Genomic DNA, 21295 nt, shown 5'->3' on the forward strand with positions numbered 1-21295 from the left:
AGAGCTCTTAATTCTACAGTGAAGCATATATCATATGGCCACTGCTAGCATTTCAGTGGTCTGGAGCAATGTTGCATTGGTCTGGTGCAACATCAATTTGTTCTCGCACAATGTCACATTGGTCTGGTGCAATGTCACATTGGTCTGCTGCAGTGTCACATTGCAGTAGTCTGGTGCAATGTCACAGTGGTCTGGTGTGAAATGCAATGTTAAAATGGCTCCAGTAAAGCAACAAGCATAGTTTCAAATGATTTAGGGAAGGTTTATCATGCAACGGAATTATCGTACTTGTTTGAGTACTTGTTTATTTGAAGTGTATACAATTTATTTTAATTGCCTTGACATTTTACTTTATTAGTATCAATGATATTGCTTTCTGAATCTCATTTTATGTAATTAATTACTATTATGTACTTTAAGGGATTAGTTCCAAGGATAAAATGCATTTGTGGTACATTTTCATTTGTACATTTTTTTTTTGCCATTATTCGCAACTTAAAAACTTTTTGAAAATACGTTTGATTTTTAACATTGGATTTAAAAAAAAACATGAATTAGGTTCCTAACATTCTAGTTTATGTTTTAATGTGGTTAACTAGTATGTAAGTTTTATTTAAGTTTTATTTACACATTAGTTAGACAAAGGTGTTAGTTTTACAGCAGGTCACATACAGTCTATCTGGTTCCTAATGGGTTGAGCTGAGTTTTGCCGAACGTGCTAGTTCGAAGTGAAGTGTTGCTGTGGCGGTGTAGCGCTGCTGGTGTTGCTATCTGTCAGGTCATGCTTGATGCTTCGCCAGTCACACGTGAAGCTGCTCTGATGGGGCATGCTTCATACCTTTCAAGTATTCAGTATAGAAACTATTTTCTTAAGCAAATATCCATAGTAAGGCTGCAAGGCACAATCAACATTTCCTTACTTCCTGATTACATTGAACTGAATGGTGAACTACATTTAAATCCATTTTTACAATGCAATGCATTTTGGACTGTAATATATATTTGTTTAGCTTGCGTGAGATATTCTCTCTGTTTTATGCCAATTGTTTGACTGCCAGTCCTATCTATACTTACAGTGTTTAACTGCTCACATTCGTACAAAATACACTTTAGTGGCTCTGGTAATGCCATGTTGCACTATCAGATTTTGTTAGGATTTATTTAAATTGTTACTAAATTTATTTATTTTATTTGGTTTAATTTTACTAAAAGGTTGTAAACAAAGCTAACTGCATGTTTAATAATTTGAATCTCCATTACTTTAATATTTTTAATTTTGGGCAAGTTCTGTATTTTCTAAAATCCAATTCTTCAACCAGAATTGCTGCAATGCTTTTCTGATGATCACCGAGCAATTTTCGGTTAACGAAAAGGAAATTGTGACCAATGTTGCATGCACATCTGTTAAGAGGTAGACAAAGTTTTAGCATTCAGCAAGCCTTTAATTACATCTTTTCCCACCAAAATATAGAAATAAAACGTACATTTGGAATAAATCAATGTTCGCTAGGAATTTATAACTTCAACCAGTTGAAATATTTTATATAATACATCAAATACTTTGCTATGCATACATCCAATTTTTTTTAAATTCAAACATTGGACTTAATTCAATTGTTCCAATTTCTTCACATTGATTTTGATAGATAGAGGTGTTTAGATGGGCCCCTGATAACACAGAATTTAATAACCTGTGAAATTATTATACTTCCTCTGCCGTACACATTATACTGGTACTGTGTTGTTGAAATTGGTTGACAATACCTAGAAAATTATTAATTATTTGCAGATTTCATTCTTGGTTGGTAACAGTGGTTTTACACATCAGCCTTTACATGTATAAAGATAAACAAATGAGAAAGCTGAAAAGTGACCCAAGGTTTGGTTTCACTGCAACACTAGTCATTTTGAGGATTTTCTTACCTTAGCCCATAGTCAGTGTGAGTGCAGGAGTACTGTTCACGAATGTTTGTATTTGGTAGATAGCTGAAAAATCTTAGCATACTTTTTGTTTTTTACATATAGTACACTCCCGATTATCCGCGAAATTAAGTGGCAGGGCCACCACGGATAGTGAAAATTGCGGATAATCCGCAAAAGAGCCGAAAATGGGAACAAAAAAGGAAACACTAATTTCAACTTAAAAATCTAAAAATTTTTGTACAATAAAAGTTACAATTAACAGTAAAAATTATGAAATGATGCTAAAATTTTATTATTTTACTGAATAATTAACATACAATACATTTCAGTGATGTAAACATAAAAGTGCTCGGTAATTACTTCCTAACAAGGATACAGTATTGTATGTGCGCTGAGACTTCATTAGACACTAAAAAAGCACAACTCTTTAAATTTACAACTTTTTGGAAAAAAATCAGTCACTTGTTTTTGTTTCTTGCTTTGGAAACATCTTTTCTTAATTCTTGATTGAATTTCCACAACATAAGTTTTTCAGCCAACTGCGCATCGTCGTCTTGTACCTCTAAATAGTGAAGCAGTCCGACGATGTGTTGCACAGCCGCTTCATGAGTCATCTGCGCCTTCGCACTGGGCTCGCCTGTGGCTGTACTGTACTGTATACTGCACACAATACACTCGTCAGTAGAGTTCAAATTTGCTCACTTGTAATAAAGTACAGATTTACATATGTGCTGTATTTTTTCGTAGCTGGCGCGGATAATAGGGATTTTATTGTATATAAAGTATGTGTGAACATTGCTTTGTATGCTTATCTTGAAGTTGTTTGTTTTAAAAAGGACAATATAATTTGGTTTTGTCACAATTTCATCAAGCAAATATAACTAGGTTATAGAAAAGAAACAGTTTTATGAGAATTCAACAAAGTGAAATTTTTGACTTGCAAGCTGGTTCCCTGAAAAATTATTGTTGGTTTTTGTGCACCACAAGTTATAAATTAATGTTTCTGAAAGTTCCTTTAGCATGGAAGTATAAGTAGAATTAATGTGTGGGTTCTGGCTCACTGCCGCTTGTGATTACAAACCCTTCTTCAATAGAATCAAGTGGTTTGGAGACCACAATAACCTTGGAGAGCTGCAGCATAAGGCTGCCACTTAACCCTCATCTTTTCACCTTTATTGACTAGAACTGCGGTTCCCGCTGGGGTTCTGTGGAAGGGTCACATGGGTTCCGTGAGTCAGGAAGGAGTTAGGGTTTCACCAAAAGAAAAGTCGATCATAGAGTTCCGTGGCCGGAAAAATTTGGAACCGCTGGACAAGACTAAATTGCTACACAAAAATGTTTACCCCAAAAGCTTATCTTATGTAAATATTAGGTTGTCATACCCTTAACTGATAAGTACTTTTAACCCAACTTTATACGACTGATTGTTAGCCCTTGCTACCGCGTGGACGTTGTTCTCGTGGATATGTCTGAGGAATTCAGTTCCTGTTGCCAGCCTTGCACAAAATAAAACATTTAAAATAAGAAATTTTCCAATTTGCTGCCACCTATTTGAATGAAGTTATTTCAAAAGTGCATTATTCAACTACAAGTTGTGTGCTTGATAGCAAACATTTACTTTTTGAACAAAGAAATAATCCAAAGTTACAGTAGGTACCTTGTTTTAAAGTTTTATTTTTTATTTTACCGAGATATGTGTTGCCACCACCAGTGGTGCTAGATGTTCAAGTCAGTTGGAAATATTTATAATATTACAGACATAAGTAATGGTTTATATTTATAGTCAAGCGTGTTTTCAATCTTAATATACTACAGCCAGTGAAAAACTCTAAGTTTGTTTTTTTTAATTTAGAATTTGTGATATATAGAAATATTTAACACTTAGACCTAGATATAAATGCTTAAGTAATACTCTAATTAGTAAAATTTAAATAATATTATTTTTACATTTCCATTGAAAACAATATCTATTGCTCATGTAACACATTTTAATTTTATGTTTTTAGATATTTTATAAACATTTTATATTTAATTCTTTAAAAAATGAAATTAGCACATTAGTTAAAATAATGTTAAAAGGTTTACATTACACTAAACAGACAACGTTCTAGTTTACCAGCGGTACTGAGTGATGGCTACAAAGAATTTTAAAAATACGTAGACATTCACCCAGTCTATCAGTGTGTACTATAGGTCAACATTGTTTGAATACTGTCACTGTTGTAACCTCTGCAGCCAAATTTACAAATTAATAATTTTTTACCTTTTTACAAATCAGGAGATGAATTTTAAGTCAAAATTAAGATCATGCTAAACAAAACTTGTTACTGTTTTTTTTTATATTGAACTGTACCAAAAATGTAAATGGGGAGTTGGAAGCAAATATTTTGACAAAAAATTGATGAAATCAAAATAGTGTTTTTTTTTTCATTTCTCTGTACTTGAGTTGTCAACGCAGCACACCCTGGTGTCTACGAAAGTCTTAGTTTGCTCTTTGTTTAGGAAATATTACTCTATATGAAATCTGAATGATAGTATGCCTCCTGTCCACTGTTTTGGAGCACCATATAATTTGCACACTGTACAGCTGATTTCAGTGATTTTTTTTAAGGACAATTATTGTGTTTGTTTTCGAATTAAGGCACGTGAATGCAGCTGGAACACAGTTGTCAATCTCAATGCTCTCAGCAAGTAGTGCGTTCACACCTGATTTCGAGATCTACATTCTCTCTAGGAACTTTCTTAGCTCTATCTTGTCATCTTACACTGCCGTATAATCACTGCAGTGAAAGTGTTTTTGTTCCAATTAATTATACATAAAATTTTTTTAATCAAGCTTGATAAAATGTTATGCTGGTAATAAGGGTTGTGTCATAATCAGTTAAAAGTTTGAAAAAAAATAAAAGTAAATTAGTTTTATCGTGGTCATGTGGAAGTCATTGTGGAAGTATGCTTATTATAATCATTGATGTGCATTGTTTTTGTTTAGTTGTAATTGTGTACTTTGTGTATTTAAATTTCATTGTTGCATTTGTAAAGTTTAAAAGGGATTTACTTATTTATGGCTTTGTTCAATTTATGTAGAGAATATGTATTTATAATCCCCATGTTATCAGTGTTAATAACATTATTTTCATGTGGTTACTCTTTGCAAAAACCAAACCAATAAGGTCACAGTTGACATTTAATGCAGCCTATGTTTGTTAACCGTCAGATCCAGGATTTTCATGTTCTCAATATTGGTGTCTTACTTTGAATTAATGAAATGAACATTATTCTAAATTATAGGCCTGTGTGAATATTTCTATACATATAGTTTGAATCAATTTTTAATTTTTAATAATTTAACTAGCAAGTACACGAAAATATTAAAAAAAAATTTTAAAATAGTGTTTAAAAGTCATATTTTATCCACAACTTGAACATGATTTTGAATAAGGGCAGTAGGTACTTCCTGTTAATGTTTATACTTCTTTGCTGACTCGGTGTTGCTTGCTTTTACCTTAAGAAAAAAATTTTTTTCAGATTGTTGTACTGTCTGAACTTGTCACTTTACTGTTTTCACACAAGGGTGGCCACTTATATTGGATCCATTGATATATTAAAACCGACCATAAACACGTTATTATACAGAACTTACTCTTACCCTCAATGTCGATAGTTACAGGAGGTGAAGTGCAACAGCTTCATCACCCTTAGAAAACAATTTAATATTCATTTTTCAAAGTAAAGCAATTATTTTAAATTAAATTAAATACAAATGATAAACTATTCAGTTTAGTATTTTAAATTGCACAGGCCTAGTAAACAGAATCACCAACCTGGGCTCTTTGTAACAATGTTTTACGTTACTGAACCAATGACACCAGATGTGATGCACAAGTCACATCAGCTGTTGAAATAATAGATCAATTTAAATTTAGAATTTTTTTTGACCTGCTAGTTATTGTGTTCCTTCTTTAGCATGAAGTTAACATTTTTTAACCAAGAGCTTTATGGTAGTACTTAAAAAACATTTTTGATAATATATAACCAGCAGTTTAAGATGCAAGTTTTTCATGGGTTCCTGCCATTTTCTGAGACTGAGTATTGTCAGTTATTTTCACAATAGCCTATGATCAGATCACTATTTACAATGTTAATGATGAAACATTTCACTATTTTGTAGACTATATTGCTAGGTAAATGATGGTTTTTGAGTTTCTGTGTCTGGGTGGTTAGCAGTGAATAAAAATTTTGTTATTGTGAATTAAAAGAGCCCAAAAGACAATGTGCTAAACATTTTCTGTTCAGGAAATAAGTATGTTACATTCTGTTGAAACTAAAAATTGCTTGTACGTATTGCTCGGGCATACCTATGTATTGAGTGTCGAGTAAGAAGTTTAGAAATGTATGGCATTTTGTAGAAGTTATAGATTGTATATATTTAAATGAATAAAAAATGTAACAATAAAATAAATTTATTTGCCCAAATCAAAAGGTAAAGTTTAATGCTTCAGAATTATTTTTCTTTCGCATGCCAATGAAACACATTAAGAGAAAAAAGTGAAGTCTGTGTATCACGCAGTAAACGGTCCATTAACCTCACTGTCCGAACAATCTTAAATGACATTATGTATTGATGTACAAATCAAAACAATTCGATACCCCAGGAAACACATGCCACTGGGTCTTTAAAGCAAAGGGAAGCTTGCAGACACAATGAAGACACCACACTTTTGCACAGACAGTGCGAACACGTGAACCTTGCGACGGAGGGAAGCACGAGATGTGTGGAGTAGATTCGAAAGTGCCTTTCAATACTTTTAAGTTCCTAGTTGACAGTGAGTGAGTACTATCATCTCAATCACTGCATGCTAGGTAGTAGATTCACCATCATGTTTTCAGATTAATCAGTTTGAGTATGCCTCTAAATTAAGCGTTGAGTTTTTTACAACTTCAGTTAATTTTAATTTTTGCTTAAGTTGATAAACTATTACCAAACATCCAAATTTCTTGTAAAGTTTGTTTCCACTTACTGAACTATAAATTGGTTGCCTAGATGCTTTTTACAGTTTTGAAACCAAAAGAAGGAAAATTACACATGACTATGACTAGGGCTAGGAGTTTTCCGCGATCGCGGAATATTTCGCAGAATTACAAGAGTCCCGCATAATCGCAGAATCACCAATTTAGCTGTACCTTTTTTGTCCATTTTGAGTGCAGTAATAATGCATGCAAGGGTTATCTTCTCCCAAATAATATCTTAATTATTATGGGCAGAGTGAATAATTTCCAAACATTGTATAAAACATACGTTTTTATATAATTAATGCGGCAATGCCGTTAAAAAATACAAGTTTGAATTACCAAAATATCACTTACGTACGGCAAAATAAACTTCGTTTGCAGAGAATCCAAAGATAAGATTATAAGATGAGTAGCACATTGAGCGAGCAATCCTACCGGCTTTTATGAAACGACTGTAGTCACAGTCGATGGAAATATGTGCGCATCAATCGACTAATCGATTGATACAAGGCTTTGAATATGAAAGAATGACCTTATGGCCGTTGGCGCAAGATGCAGGCCACACAGCATATTAAAAAAATATAAATATATAGATATATCGTGATCCACTAAAGTAAATGAAAATGTCTTTGAGTAAATACGTTTTTAAAGAAGCCAGCGGGGGAAAATCGCATGTGGGAAACAAGTCTGCGGCAGATAGAGCTAAGGAATTTCCAGGTGTGTTACACAGTGATGGTGGTAAACTTTTTTGATCCATTTGCAATGTGTTATTGGACCATAAAAGGCTCTCCACGATGCTGAAAGTTCAGTTTCTGTAAATCAGCAATTCAAAATTGTTTTTGTTAGCTCATTGGAAAAACTGGCTTCTTTAGGTTGTATATACATAAAATATTTTTAATAAATTGCAGAACTTTACATTTCTTATCGCAGAATTTCTTGTTTTCTATCGCAGAATTTGTGTTTCACTATCGCAGAATTTTGGCCTTTGGTGTGCAGAAAACTCCTAACCCTAACTATGACTACATGAAGTCTACGGGTGGAGAAGCCTGTAAGTATCCATGAGGACTACAGGTAAAATCACCAAAACTCGACAATAAAATGATTCTGTATAAAAAAACATAGCAAAACACAAAAATATAAAAAATTCCACCAGTTTTTCATAAGCAGAACAAATTTTACTGTGTACAATTTTATTAAGATATATAGTATGTTTACATTCACTTGTTTCAACATTACAAAACTTTTCAAAATACAAATTTTGAGTGAAGACACTTGCAGACACTTTCAACTCTGAATTACGACACCTTCGTCAGCACAAAACCTTCTCTCCATATTCGACCTCATACTTCATTCTATGCTGTTAATTTTTATTATTTCATTATCTTGCTAACACTTTATTTGCAAAACTTCATTTATAAAAAGTATGAAAATTGTTTCTTTTCTTTCAGAATGTAGCTACAGTGAGAGCCCAGATCTGCTCGTCAAAGAAGTGGGAGAAACATTTGACAGCGTGAGAATGTTGTTTTTTTTGGTGGGAAAAAACATTCTCACTTGGGGAAGGGGAGGGGGAGGTGTGTTTCAGACAAAACATTTTGATAACATCATTTGATGGCTTATCAAGTGTGAAATACATGCATAAAATAGTTCAAGTTATTTTGCACTCTAAATTTTCTGACAATTTAATGCATGTTTTCTTATGTACTGTAGTATTAGTGTACAGTTTCACTTTGATTCCAAGTGTTTATTTTAAATGTGCAAGTTACAGACACTTTACAAAGAAAATGAATAAGAAAAGAAAAACTTTTTCCGGCCAAGCATGTGAGTACTAGTGCAGGAAGCCGGAATGAAGACAAGTTTGTTTCAACGAAACAATCCAGTAATAAACTGATCAGCTGACAAAGTTAATGTTAAATTTCTTTATTTTATGCAGAAATAAAGTAACCACTCTCCTCCAACAGGACAAATGTACAGAAGCCTACAGAGGTAGTGACCGTATGAACACATACACAGGTACATATTTACAATAAACTATGTATAATTCCCTCTAAAGGGTGGGGGAAAACAACAGAAAGGATAATGTACAAAACAAGTGAACATAGATAACAGTGAAATGTGAAACAATTCAACAATATTCTGTAACAATTTACCTGGAAACTGTTTACAAAATATGCAACACCTTGGGTTCAACACTTTGCAACCAAATCAACAGACATTTGTTACATAGGCCACATGTCTAAAATATAAATTGTTTTCTACACCGAGAAACTGCTTCAATAACAAATAATACATGATTGTTAAGAACAGATGTTATTTTGGTTAGATGCACATGTATTCCAAGAACTGCCAAAAGACAACTTACAGCTGAATTACTATTTCATTAATAACTTTTAAGGGTGAAAAATACTGTAAAACATTTTTTTTACAAATGTTTTAATTATTTGTTGTATAGCTTTAACAGCATAATGCAAACCTCAGTGACTGGAAAGAAAAAAAAAAACCTGACCAACAGAAAGGAAAGTTTCAATTCAAACTGCACACAGTTAAGCTCAAACCCAGAACAGCTGCCTTGCGTTGTCTCTTCACGTGGAATGTTGAGCTCTTTTAGGTATACAATACTTACGCCCTAGCAAATTTTATAGTCAATATACAAAAAATTTACAATGATTATATTCTGTCCAAAACTGACAGCAGATTAGTACACAGTTAACTAAACAAAGACACAAAACACTATGTACAATTGATGTTTCTGAAAAATAATTTTCTTGGAGCTCTCTACTCACAGCAGTGTAGTATGTACTTAAAGTACAGCCCAAATAAACACTGTACTCAACATTTTTACAGGTAGATCAATATGTACAGCACAGAACCCAAACTTGGCATGTGTAATGTGACCATGTGCAATGCATTCACCAACAAGTGAACTGATTTTATTTATACCACCTAACATTGCATCAACAAACAAAATATACACAACTTTTTCTAAAATGCAGTTTTTTTGTATTTAATAATAATTAATAACTTCTAAAGAAATCCCAGACAGATGAGCATGATAATACAAGTACTTGATAACAAAAGATTATATATAAACTGTTTGGAAGACTAGTTTTGATCAAATACGGAGATAATTATTTTCTGTCATTGGATGGATTCCAACTGTTTATTTTGATTCTTCCATTGTAGCTAAACCTTGAAAATATGAATATGCTGGAACCTTTAATAGCATATCAAAGTAGATTGCGCGATACTTTTGGCAAAGGAACGACTGGAAGTGGGTGAAATGCCACTGTTAACTTTGGGATTAAATGTTGCCTGCTCTAATTTTGTTTACTGAGAAGCGCATGTTATTACAAAATAAATATATATATATTTTTTTCACCCCTTGTTTATTGTGCACTTGCAAACACTCTATAATTCGATAAGCTAATTTAGGATAGTCACGGCCTTTCCAGGGGGTAAAAAATACAAAGAACATTATTTGGGTACTTCTAATTTTGTGACTTCCCCCAAAAAACTGTGTTTCAAAATTCTTACTGTATTCTGAAATGCTTAATAGAGGGGAAGGCAATAAAGCCCAGGGAAATTGTGAGATATCAAAAAACTAAAAAAATTCTGAAAGAGAAAATAATTAAAATTGTTTTAACAGTGAACTGAATAATATACTCAGACTTATCTCTACTTTTAGTAAAAGCAGCTACCCTGCAGGTGTCAAAATGTACAATTTTCATGATTTAGCTTGTTTTTATACAGCTTATGCACTGTATAATAAAAGGCTAGGAAAATGAAAAAGTACAAACCTTGCAAACTTTCTTGCTCCGCTTGTTATGTCTATCACCGAGTTGTATCATATCTAATTAGATAGCAGTTACAGATACGATTGCGAGAATGTGGCAGATCCTTTATGCTATTTGCATAAATAAATTGTTTTAATCTCACTTGTAGCGTTTAACTTTTACTGATGTATACGCTATTATCCCGTAAAAACACGAAACTGTCTTTGTTTAGTACATAGTTCTCAGACATGACATGAGCACTTTTCATGTTATAGGTCTACTTACATTTGATCTCTAATTAAGTTTTCTGCATGGGGAGATTAAATTTTGTTTTTGATGTGAATGTTATAGTACTGGGAACTGTATTCTTCTTTAAAAATTGAATGTCACAATTTTCTGTAATCTGCAATGCGATGTTGAAGTGTTTTGAGCACACACGCATGTGCACTGAAAATTGAACTTGAGCGATCACACCTGTAAGCTTTTATTTTCCATTGTTCCAAAGTTTTTTTAAAAAAAAAAAAAAAAAAAAAGTGAGAAGTGTTATTTAAACGCCTGAACAGAAGTATATTCAATACTTCCTTGCGGACACATGCAGCATTGGGCAGCGACTGCTTGCTTTGTTTCCCAGAGTTCCACCTTTCTCAGTGTGTGTCCCGTGACGTCAGAGGGTGGGTATTGCAAGTCCTCCATTAATCATTCTGTTTATTGGGAGTGAGTATGTTTAACTGGATGAAAAGTACTAATTTTTACAAATTTGTGGGGAAGTCCTATTTCACAACTTGAAAAACCATTTCATTGAGATTGTTCATGTTTATAATGCAGTTTTTTTCTTAAAGCATTAGCTGGGATTGACACATGTTTTCATACTTCACAAAAATTTTTTTTTTCCTTTCCATTTTGACTGTAATTAAAACATTACGATAATACTCCATTATTTCAAGGGTAGTTATAGAAGGTTTTACACTATTTTATACTGAATCATCAAATGAATGTTTGCCACATTACAAAACATGCAGCAAATTTATACAAAATGTGTTACTTTTGTTGAATGTGATGAATATGTATTTTTTAAAATAAAGCTAGAATTATTTTAGCTCCTTTGGCCACTAGAAATAGCACTCGAACACACAATTACAAGTATTTCAGGTGAATTTGAATTTACATATTTCGTTACTAAAATGACCAGATTATTTGTACAAAAATAATGAAACATTTAGTGAATTTGTTTTACATATGTGGTAATTAAAGTAACTTACAAAATTACGAATTCACCATGTTGGATTTAACTTTTATAATATAAATCCATTAATTTTTTTGAATTATTTTGAACTAATAAATTAAGTATGGCAATCAAAATAACTATAATAAATTGATTTGAGGCATGATACAGTGCTCAAATAATTGTTTACAATTATTTCAATGGAACTCATTATTGATAAAATCACATATTTTCAGTATAGTTGTATTTGAAGCATTTAAGTGATTTATTAAAAAAAAAAACTTCAAAACAGTTTTCTAAATATTTAATTTTACATGTATCATTCTTTCTTTTCAGAGTGAAACTGATAACTGCCAGATCACAAATTACAACAAATGTACCAATTCAATTCAAACATAGCCTGAACTTGTACTGTCTTGTGATTATCTGTAATTGTAAATGCTTATACACGATCATATGAATTTACACTAATAAATAACAGTTTCTTTACTCCAGTACTCGGGAGTAGCTGATACACAATACCTACCTTCGAGTATTGAATCTGATAAAACAGAATAAGGATTGAAGGATCAAATACTAGGCCTGTGTGCAGTAGCGGATCCAGAGGGGGGGGCTAAGGGGCTCAAGCCCCCTCCAAAAACATCTGGGTCCACTATTGTTTTAGTGTTTGCCTCGATAAAGCCTAGCCTCAGCTGAGTCAAGCCCCTCCCAAACCAAAATCCTGGATCCGCCACTGCCTGTGTGAATATCAATTTTCTTTTAGTTCAAATCATATATGAATACAAATATTGAATTCAAATAGTAAGAATTAGAATCCCACAATTTTTTTTTCCATATATAACAAATATATATGAAAGAAAAAGAAATGTGTATTATAGTGGCTTCTGGGAAATTAGATAAATAATACTAAATCAAAAGGTTGGTTAGGTTAGGTCAGCTACAATTACTATAGGTAAAATTTTGTTGAAATATTCAAATTTCGAAAGGCAAATATATAAATAATTATTTTTCATGGTAAATTAGGATCTGAAAAAAAAAATACTAAAAATAAACAGTTCAAAGAATATGTAAGGTATTGCAGTATGTGTTAAGAAACTTCAAGAGGGAGGGTTTAAAAATAATGTACAGTGAGCAGTTTCAATCTATAGTTAAATATGATGTAGGCCTAAAAAAAAAATTATAACTTGTTTGTTTGAATTTTTCACTATGTGAAAATTAACCATTTATGGATTCTATATTTTTTTGGCTTTTTTTAACTTAAGCGTACAAACACAGTAGCTGTTTGCAAGGTGGCAAGATAATTGCCTGAGCTGTCACTAAGCTAGGAGAGAGAGTGTGGGCCTGTATCCAGTCGTCGTTCACTGTGTATTATCCACCAGAAAATTGTCGTCATAGGTTGTTAGACTTTAGGAGTCTCTGCTGTGAGTATGCGACTAGATGTTTTCCACAAGATCTATAAGTTTTTTCTCTTCACCGCCCCGTTCTGAATGACTAATTGCAGAGCTGTCATGCAGTGTTTCTACCCTCTGTTATGAAACTGTCAGCTTTAACAACCTGCGCAGTGTTTTTGATTTTTATGGACATGTATTTATACTTATGAGGATGCTGTCAGTTCTAATATATTTTTAACAACCTCTCTCTTCTCCATAAAAAGAATTAGCTGATAATGTGAGTGTTTGTAATGTTCCCTAATTATTGTGTTAAATTCAGTTTTACTATATTAGTCTTCTCAAAATTTACATGTTCAGATGTAGCAAAAAAATCCACATAAATAACCCTAAAACATTACGATCATCCAGTTGAAATTTTTTCCCCGCCCAACGAGAAAATCTTTCAAGATTCCGCTCAGCCGTATTCATAAACAACTGTACATTCGTTTCTTCCAAGTGTTAATATTTGAAATAGAATCGAATATGAATGATAAACTATTCGTTTTGATATTAGAAAATTTGAATACTTCACACAGGCCTATCAAATACCAATAATGAGAAGTGAAAGTACAAGGGCAATATTTAAGGAAACATTCCAACACTATATGTCAAAGTAATAAAAAAAAAGTGTGTTTGTGAACTATCCCTGCAAGAAAAATAAAGCGATAACAATGATAAATAATCACTTAAACAAATGTATTCACGGGGTTGGTTAGTAAAATAATTAGGGTTGTGCGAGAATGAGATTTAGGCCTTGAGAAATTTTCGAGAAAGAAAATATTTTTCTCGCGAGAAACGAGACGAGAATGAGAAATTTTTAAATAATCAAGATTTACTGTAGATATCACTTTCAAAATATATTGTTCTGTACATAAAACTGTTGTTTATCATATAGAAAGTCAATTTAGTTGCCTGTGCACAACTGACATGCACCACACGTTATGTAAGCCTACACTAAATTATAAATAAACATTCACTCACTTAGGTAAAAGTCTAGTAGCTAACATGTTAATTGTGGTTCCCGTTGACTTATCGCCACTTTTTGTGTAATACTGCCACACTGATATGTCCACATCTTCCATTTTACCGTAAAAATCAAAGTTTAATTTGACAACAAAGTTTACTTCTGTTAAACTGTTATATTCCCGCAACACTTTTTTTTTCCACTTGGTTACGCCACAGTTAGAGATAAAGCAGTATTAGGAAATTATTCTCATATTCCTAATAACATTTTACAGGCGTCACATTATTTATTCATACCCGCAGAGTAGCTAGCGTAAACGGGAAACTCTGGTACTGTAATGAAAACTAGGCACTAGGGAGGCTTTGACGGGATTTATTACTTGTGACGTCTTACGACTGAGAGAAAAAAGGTGGAAAAGGAAATGGGATGCCTTTTCAACGGGTTTGAACACACACATTCACGTAATTTTACGTAATACAAGGGCGTGAATTGTTCTGCGTGTTCAATCCATTCCTTTACACACCAGTCCATTTTAATCAAATGACTTGCGCAGTCTTTTATTGGAAATGAAATAAGAAACGAAACAGCGAAGCAGACTCGGCTGGCAGCATGACCACCATTCCCTTTCGTTCGTTAAAAAGTAAATTTTGTATTTTGCCGTAATAATCAACATTTCAGTATGCTATTAAACATTACCGAACAAAATGTTATGACTAAATTAAAGGTAATGTTTTTAATAACTTTACCGCAATAACGTGTATGTAAACAAAACCAATTTTGTAGGTTAGGTTCGAACGTATTTTATTATGTATTACGCTTACGTAATTTAAAAATTAAATACGGCAGTTTTTCTTTCAGGATAAATTGGAATTTCATATGACAGATTTTATTCACTGTTTCGGTTATTGATAAAGGTTTTGGATGGTTGACTATCGGCTAGTCTAATATCTCTTAATGATTGCATCATGTTTGCTTTTGTGTTCTGCCAAATCATTTTTCGTCCGAACAGGCAGACGCGTTTGGTATTTTTAAAACATTTAAACTAAAATAATGGCAGTGTGTGTGTAATGTTAAACATATAAAAATACAACTATCAATATCAAATTTAGTTTCCATACCAAATTGAGTTGTTACCGGTACCAAAAAAAAAATTCTCGTTTTTTTTTCGAGAAATTATTTTTCTCGCTCGCTGTTCGAGAATGCAATATTTCTCGAAATTTTTCTCGAGGTTCGAGATCTCGCACAACACTAAAAATAATGTTACAGGAAGAGGAGATTGTATGTACTAGCAGAATTAGATTGTATGGATCACGTACAACACAGTTTCATGCAACAAACATTTTTCCATAGACTATCATCAACATCAGTACATGATTAAATTTTACTCGCCACTATGATATTTTAATATGTATTTTTCTAGGGTGTAAATTTAGCAGCTTCAATTTAAACAGTCAAAAACTGTCTCTTTGCTGTGTAACTTTTAGCTAGACTTATGAAAAAACAATACAATTTTGAATTAATAAAAAATTATTCAAGACAATCAAATATTTTTTGAATAAAATTGAAACAAAAAGAACAAATTTTTCCCCATGTCACAGGAGTAAAAAAAAAATTATGCTAAATACAATATAATGAAAATCTGGTAACACATTTTCTTGAACTAGTCACATTGTGAGTTGGATAACTTTTTTTTATTAAACTGATTAAATTCTAAAAATAACAGATTGTTACACGTTAACATCATGTCTGTACATACTATGTTGCATAAAACAAATCCAAATTTGTCAATAAAACTTCCTGGCTTCGTACATGTTAAACACTTTCATTACAATATTTTGTGAATGAATCCCATTTTCTGTATATATTGAAAACGAATGATAAAAAAAAAATATTTGATTTGAAATATCTAATAGAATATTAAATATTTTTTGGAATACTAACAGACTCTACTTGTATCTTGGCCACAACTTTGAGCCACGAACAGAGGGTGTTGTGTTCCTTGATGCTCGCTCTCAAGGCCAACTATCCAGCGCTGGTCGAATGGGAACGAGTGTATCGTCCGTTTTACGTGTCCTCACTGATACGTGAAGACAACCAGCACCAACAAAACAGTATGCAAATATGAGATATGAGTGTGAAAAAATAATGCCCAATACATAGTTAGTTATTTTGTGACATTAACATTCCTGGTTTTGTTTTTGCATCTTAACTAAACATTATAAATTGGTAATCAATACATAAAACAAACTTCCAAAAGAAAATTTTTCTGCATTTTTTTCCAACTTTCCAAAGTAACTGAGTAGCTTATTTAATCAAAACAAAATTAGTATGAATACAAGAGTATTTAGAGAAAAAAATTTCAACATCTGCATGTGGGTTACCGTATACATAACCAACTGCTGCAACTATTTTGATGAAATTTTTTTCTGTTCATTACACTGATTCAGACTGTAACAGCTGTGCTGCGATTACTGTAAGTTATCTGAAAGATCAAATGTATTTTAAAAACTTAATATTTGTAGATTTTTCAAGTGGGCAGGAACATTACCAGTCAATTAATTATTCTTGTAAGTTTACCTACAAGTATTAGCAATGAAACTAGAACCATTTTTTTTTATTTATTAGAATGTTATGCAACTGTTTATTTTTTCACAGCCACATATAAATACATACTAAAAATAAATCACTACATGCTGAGTGCATCGGAACACTGAACAGAAGCCGTCGTATCACCAGTCAACAACAGCTACAGCGAACAGAACACAACACAGAATAAGAGAGTCAACCCCGGTCCAACGTGACTACCTCGGTGATGATCGGACAGCACTGCACTTGGCTTACAGGTTGTCTGCAAACAGGTGCAGACACAGACTGACAGTTTTACTGACAGGAAAGCTGTGGTGGAATGTGCTCTGCTTTCCTTGTGAATGGCAAAGTTACACGAGGTGGTAGTACACAAACATGACAGTGATAGGAAGACATCACACTCGCTAACAGAATCACTAATCTTGCAGGTTGTTCAGCGCACTGCCGTGTAGGCAGGTCTGGCAACTTCCTTTTGCTCTACTAGCGGCGCTGGTAGACATTGTGTTAAATGGGTGTTTCCTACATAATTTCATATTTTACATCTATAAGCTTTGTTGCGCAGTTTACAATGTTTCATTTACAGTAGGGTCGTTTATCTGACCTTCGCTTATCCAACATTCCGTGTAATCTGACGTTGCAAAAGTACCAATGCAGAGTGAAAAGCTAAGAAGTTTCTTGACTTATCTATAATGCCGCGCTCCAACATAACGGAAGCTCCGATCAAATCTTCAACTCGCAATGTGAGACCAAGGTGAACTCATTGCAGGGTCGTGCTACTTTACTTCCCACCAAAATGCAGTACGTACTAGCCACTAGGATATGCTGCATATTTTCATTTTGTAAATAATAAAATGTTTGTAAATACAAAGTTGTAGTACAATTTTTTATGAGTAAATTCCCTTTCATCCATTTGTGTAACTACACAAGACAACAAACATAATTAGTTAAAAAATTACTCTCACTGCAAGAAACTCTCAACAGAAAAAACAAACTAAGTGAAACAAGCACACGCCACTCCTGCGAAATGAGCTCAATTCTCAGTATCACACAACGACACCGGCTGTGCAACTCGCGAGCAGAGAGCTCGAGCCTGCACGTCTCACAGCACAGCTCTACTCTGGAGCTGGCACGCACACACCTGACCTCATCTCGGGGAACTGCAGATCTGCACGAAGACTGTGCTGTAGTTCCAAGGTCCAATATCCTACACTAAATGACCAGTACAAAAACATCATTTAAAAATGACTCTTTTTCAGGTATAGACTAAGTACTACAGAGGATAAAAAAAACTACGCAATACAAGAATGAATAGACCGTAGAAAGATGATAGTAAATGACTTGTGTCACGATTGTTGGACCCTTTCAAGTTGCTGATAAGGGATGGGGCATCAGGCCCACGCAGATGAACTCTATTGACAGGTCGGTGGACCAAGCATTGAAACTGAACTTGACGGAGACCAAAGTTTCCACAAGAAGATAAAATGTTTTGACCAAACTTGTACTTGAATCACTTAGCACATAGGCATATCTATTTGACACACATTTGTAAACAGATGTTCTGAAGTTTTGTAAGTGATAATCGTTACTGTATGAAAACATTCGTAAATATAACCTATTATTGATTTAAACCACTATGGAAGTTTCATACAAGACTGCTAACAACTTTTAGTAACTAACTTGTGGTACAACAAATGTGTACATTTAACCAACTATGAGCCACGCAACAACCCGTGACTCATGTTTCCTTGCAGTAACAACTCAGTAGACTTGAGTTCCCTTCCACTGCTGAATACTAACAAGTGACCCAGTTTACATAAAATCCAAAAATACACTTTGTACTCTAGAAAATACAAGCCTGGATACAATAAAACAATATAATTCACCCTATTCTATAAAAATAGTTCAATAGATATGGAAGCACAAAAATGTAAAAATTTTGATACATTACTGCTGTAAAGTCACAGTCTAATAAAAACATCTAAAAATTCTAATCATCAGTTCTCAACAGTGGCAAGCTGACAACTTAACAAATTTTTACTGTGAATAACACTTCAAATGCTAACTATTTGCAAAGAAAATTGCATGCATACCTGCCAACTTTGCAGTTTAAAAAACTAGGAAGACATCTGAAAAATCTATACACACTAGAAATAATATCATATAGTTCCTTCATTTTTTAAGGGTCTATATGTGCGTTTAAAAAACCGTTCTATAAAGGTAAACTTAACAAGCTTTTTCTCAACAAATGATGAATCTTGCAACAAAAAAAAAAAGATGCATTCATAGAGGCTCTGAGAATCAGTATTATTTTCAGACTTGCTTCCTCAATTAGTTTTAATCAGATGAGTTAAATATGCTGACCTTTACTTCCAAACCCTAGTTTCTGTTGGAACAAGACCAAAACTGCATCAGCATCACTCACTTGTTACCGTACTTCATGACTCTACATCTTAGTAGTAGCCTTCTGGCTCAACCAGACTTTCAAGTATAATTAGCACTATTTGTTGTCATGTTGCCATCTTGCTCTCCTCACTGCACATGCCAGCAATGCATGAACGATGACATCTTCAAAAATAAATAACTAGTATATGTTCACAATTTAAAATTTAGATTATGCTGCACTTCTTTAAACACAAAAATATATATATATTTGGTGGGAAATTTGGCAGGTACGCACAAGTAGAATATCAACTGCAAGAAAATACAAATTTTCCCATTAGTTCTCCTACTACAATAAAGCTGTTTTAAAATATTAACAATGATTAAATTAAATTTTTGGCACATAAACATCAACTCTTGAGTTAAATAGTTCAAATTTGCAGAGAAAACAGTACGAATCTATACACACAGTAAAATCAAAATATTTTATATAAAAATATACCTCATTTAGATACCTTTTTTTTTTAAAATGGCAATATTCCACAAAACATTAAAATTTTCGGTCCCAGTAAAAATAATGAATTCTAGAAATAGGTTTTGTCTGCACCTACCACTACAACATGCCAATATGAAATACCAGCTAAAACGGTAGCCTTTCCAACTTTCAAAAAGGACATTTTCCATCAAAACATTCAGTGATACGAAATAGGAACTCCATTGGACAACCAACAAAACTATTGAATCACAATACAAGACTCAATGGAGTAAATCAGCGCAACCATTCGACACACACAAGCACACGAGCCGAGGTGGTCCTCTCTCACATGCGCTGCACACGGCACTCTGCGCTCGGCGGCACCGGGAGTTCTGCAACAGAGCACGGCGTCAGGCTCACGCACGGCAGGCACACATCACTCTGGACTGGAGAGCTACGCTTCTCCCCTCCCACTGGCTGCTACATACTTACAATGGTTTAGAACACATCTTTGCTAATTAGCTATTAACAGAACCAAGGTTATATGGTGTTATAAAGAAGCAAATTTAGTCATTAAAAATCTTGGATTTCATAGTTATCATCATTAAAATTTAAAACACATGTATTAATAAGTACCCATCGAGCACATGTGAACATAAAAAAATATATATTTATGAGACTGTTTAAAAAAAAAAAAAAAACTACAAATAAAACATTCCATATTTTTCTGTAATGTTCCTTGGTTTAGGAAAAAGTTAAAAGAAATTTAAAAAAAAATGAAATGAACAGCTATAAATTTTTGTTAAAGGTAATGTATAGACCCAGATTTGTAGGTTTTATATTTTGAGAAGTTTTATCATTATCATTATTATTTTTAAGTAGCATACATAAACACATGTATAAAACCACTCAAATATCAAACAGGAAATGATGTTTCCTACATAACTTTTAAGCAGTGAAAAAAAAAAAAAAGTTTTTTTATTGTTTGTGTGGTTTAAGTTTATTTCTGGTGGCGACATATTTTCAATTTTAAATTTTAAATTTTTTCACTATCTTATTTTTTATAATTTTATAAATATTGAATCAAAAAAACCAATATGCAAATTAAAAGCCCAAAATCATTATACTTTTATACTATTTCCTTGTGATGTTTCTCTGTAGGCATTAAGACATTTCTGTATTTTATTAGCTATAGACTGCTTTTATTTACTTTACTTTGAAAAAAACTATACATTGAAACTAAAGATTTATGAAATTAACTCTATTTTTTAAAGACAAACTAAGATAATTGGGGTTTTCACTTCTTTTTGTATTTTGCTTAGCATTTTGGTGATATCCGGTGAATCGACTTCCATTTCAGTGTTAGGCGATGTATTTACAATTGAACAAGTATACTATAGATAGGGCCAATGAAAAATGGTAAATAAAAAAGGCCCATTTCGGTGAATAAAAAGAGTTATTTCGGTGCAAAATTTCGGTGAAAAAAAAAATTGTTTAGTAAGAAAAAATAACTATTTTGTCATTCTAATTTTATAC

General features: G+C 32.9%; 1 protein-coding gene across 12 annotated transcripts in view; it reads right to left on the reverse strand.

The window, feature by feature from the left end:
- Positions 1–8106: 8106 nt before the first annotated feature.
- Positions 8107–21295, reverse strand: part of LOC134542096 (uncharacterized) — a 47665-nt gene continuing 34476 nt past the window's right edge. For all 12 annotated transcript variants that reach the window (XM_063386033.1, XM_063386024.1, XM_063386032.1 and 9 more), the window contains exon 13: positions 8107–20151. In XM_063386033.1, the coding sequence (XP_063242103.1) occupies positions 20105–20151 (47 nt within the window). In that variant the 3' untranslated portion in view covers positions 8107–20104. The remainder of the gene's footprint in view (positions 20152–21295) is intronic.

This window comes from Bacillus rossius (genome assembly GCF_032445375.1).
Source record: "Bacillus rossius redtenbacheri isolate Brsri chromosome 4 unlocalized genomic scaffold, Brsri_v3 Brsri_v3_scf4_2, whole genome shotgun sequence".
Lineage (NCBI taxonomy): Eukaryota > Metazoa > Arthropoda > Insecta > Phasmatodea > Bacillidae > Bacillus > Bacillus rossius.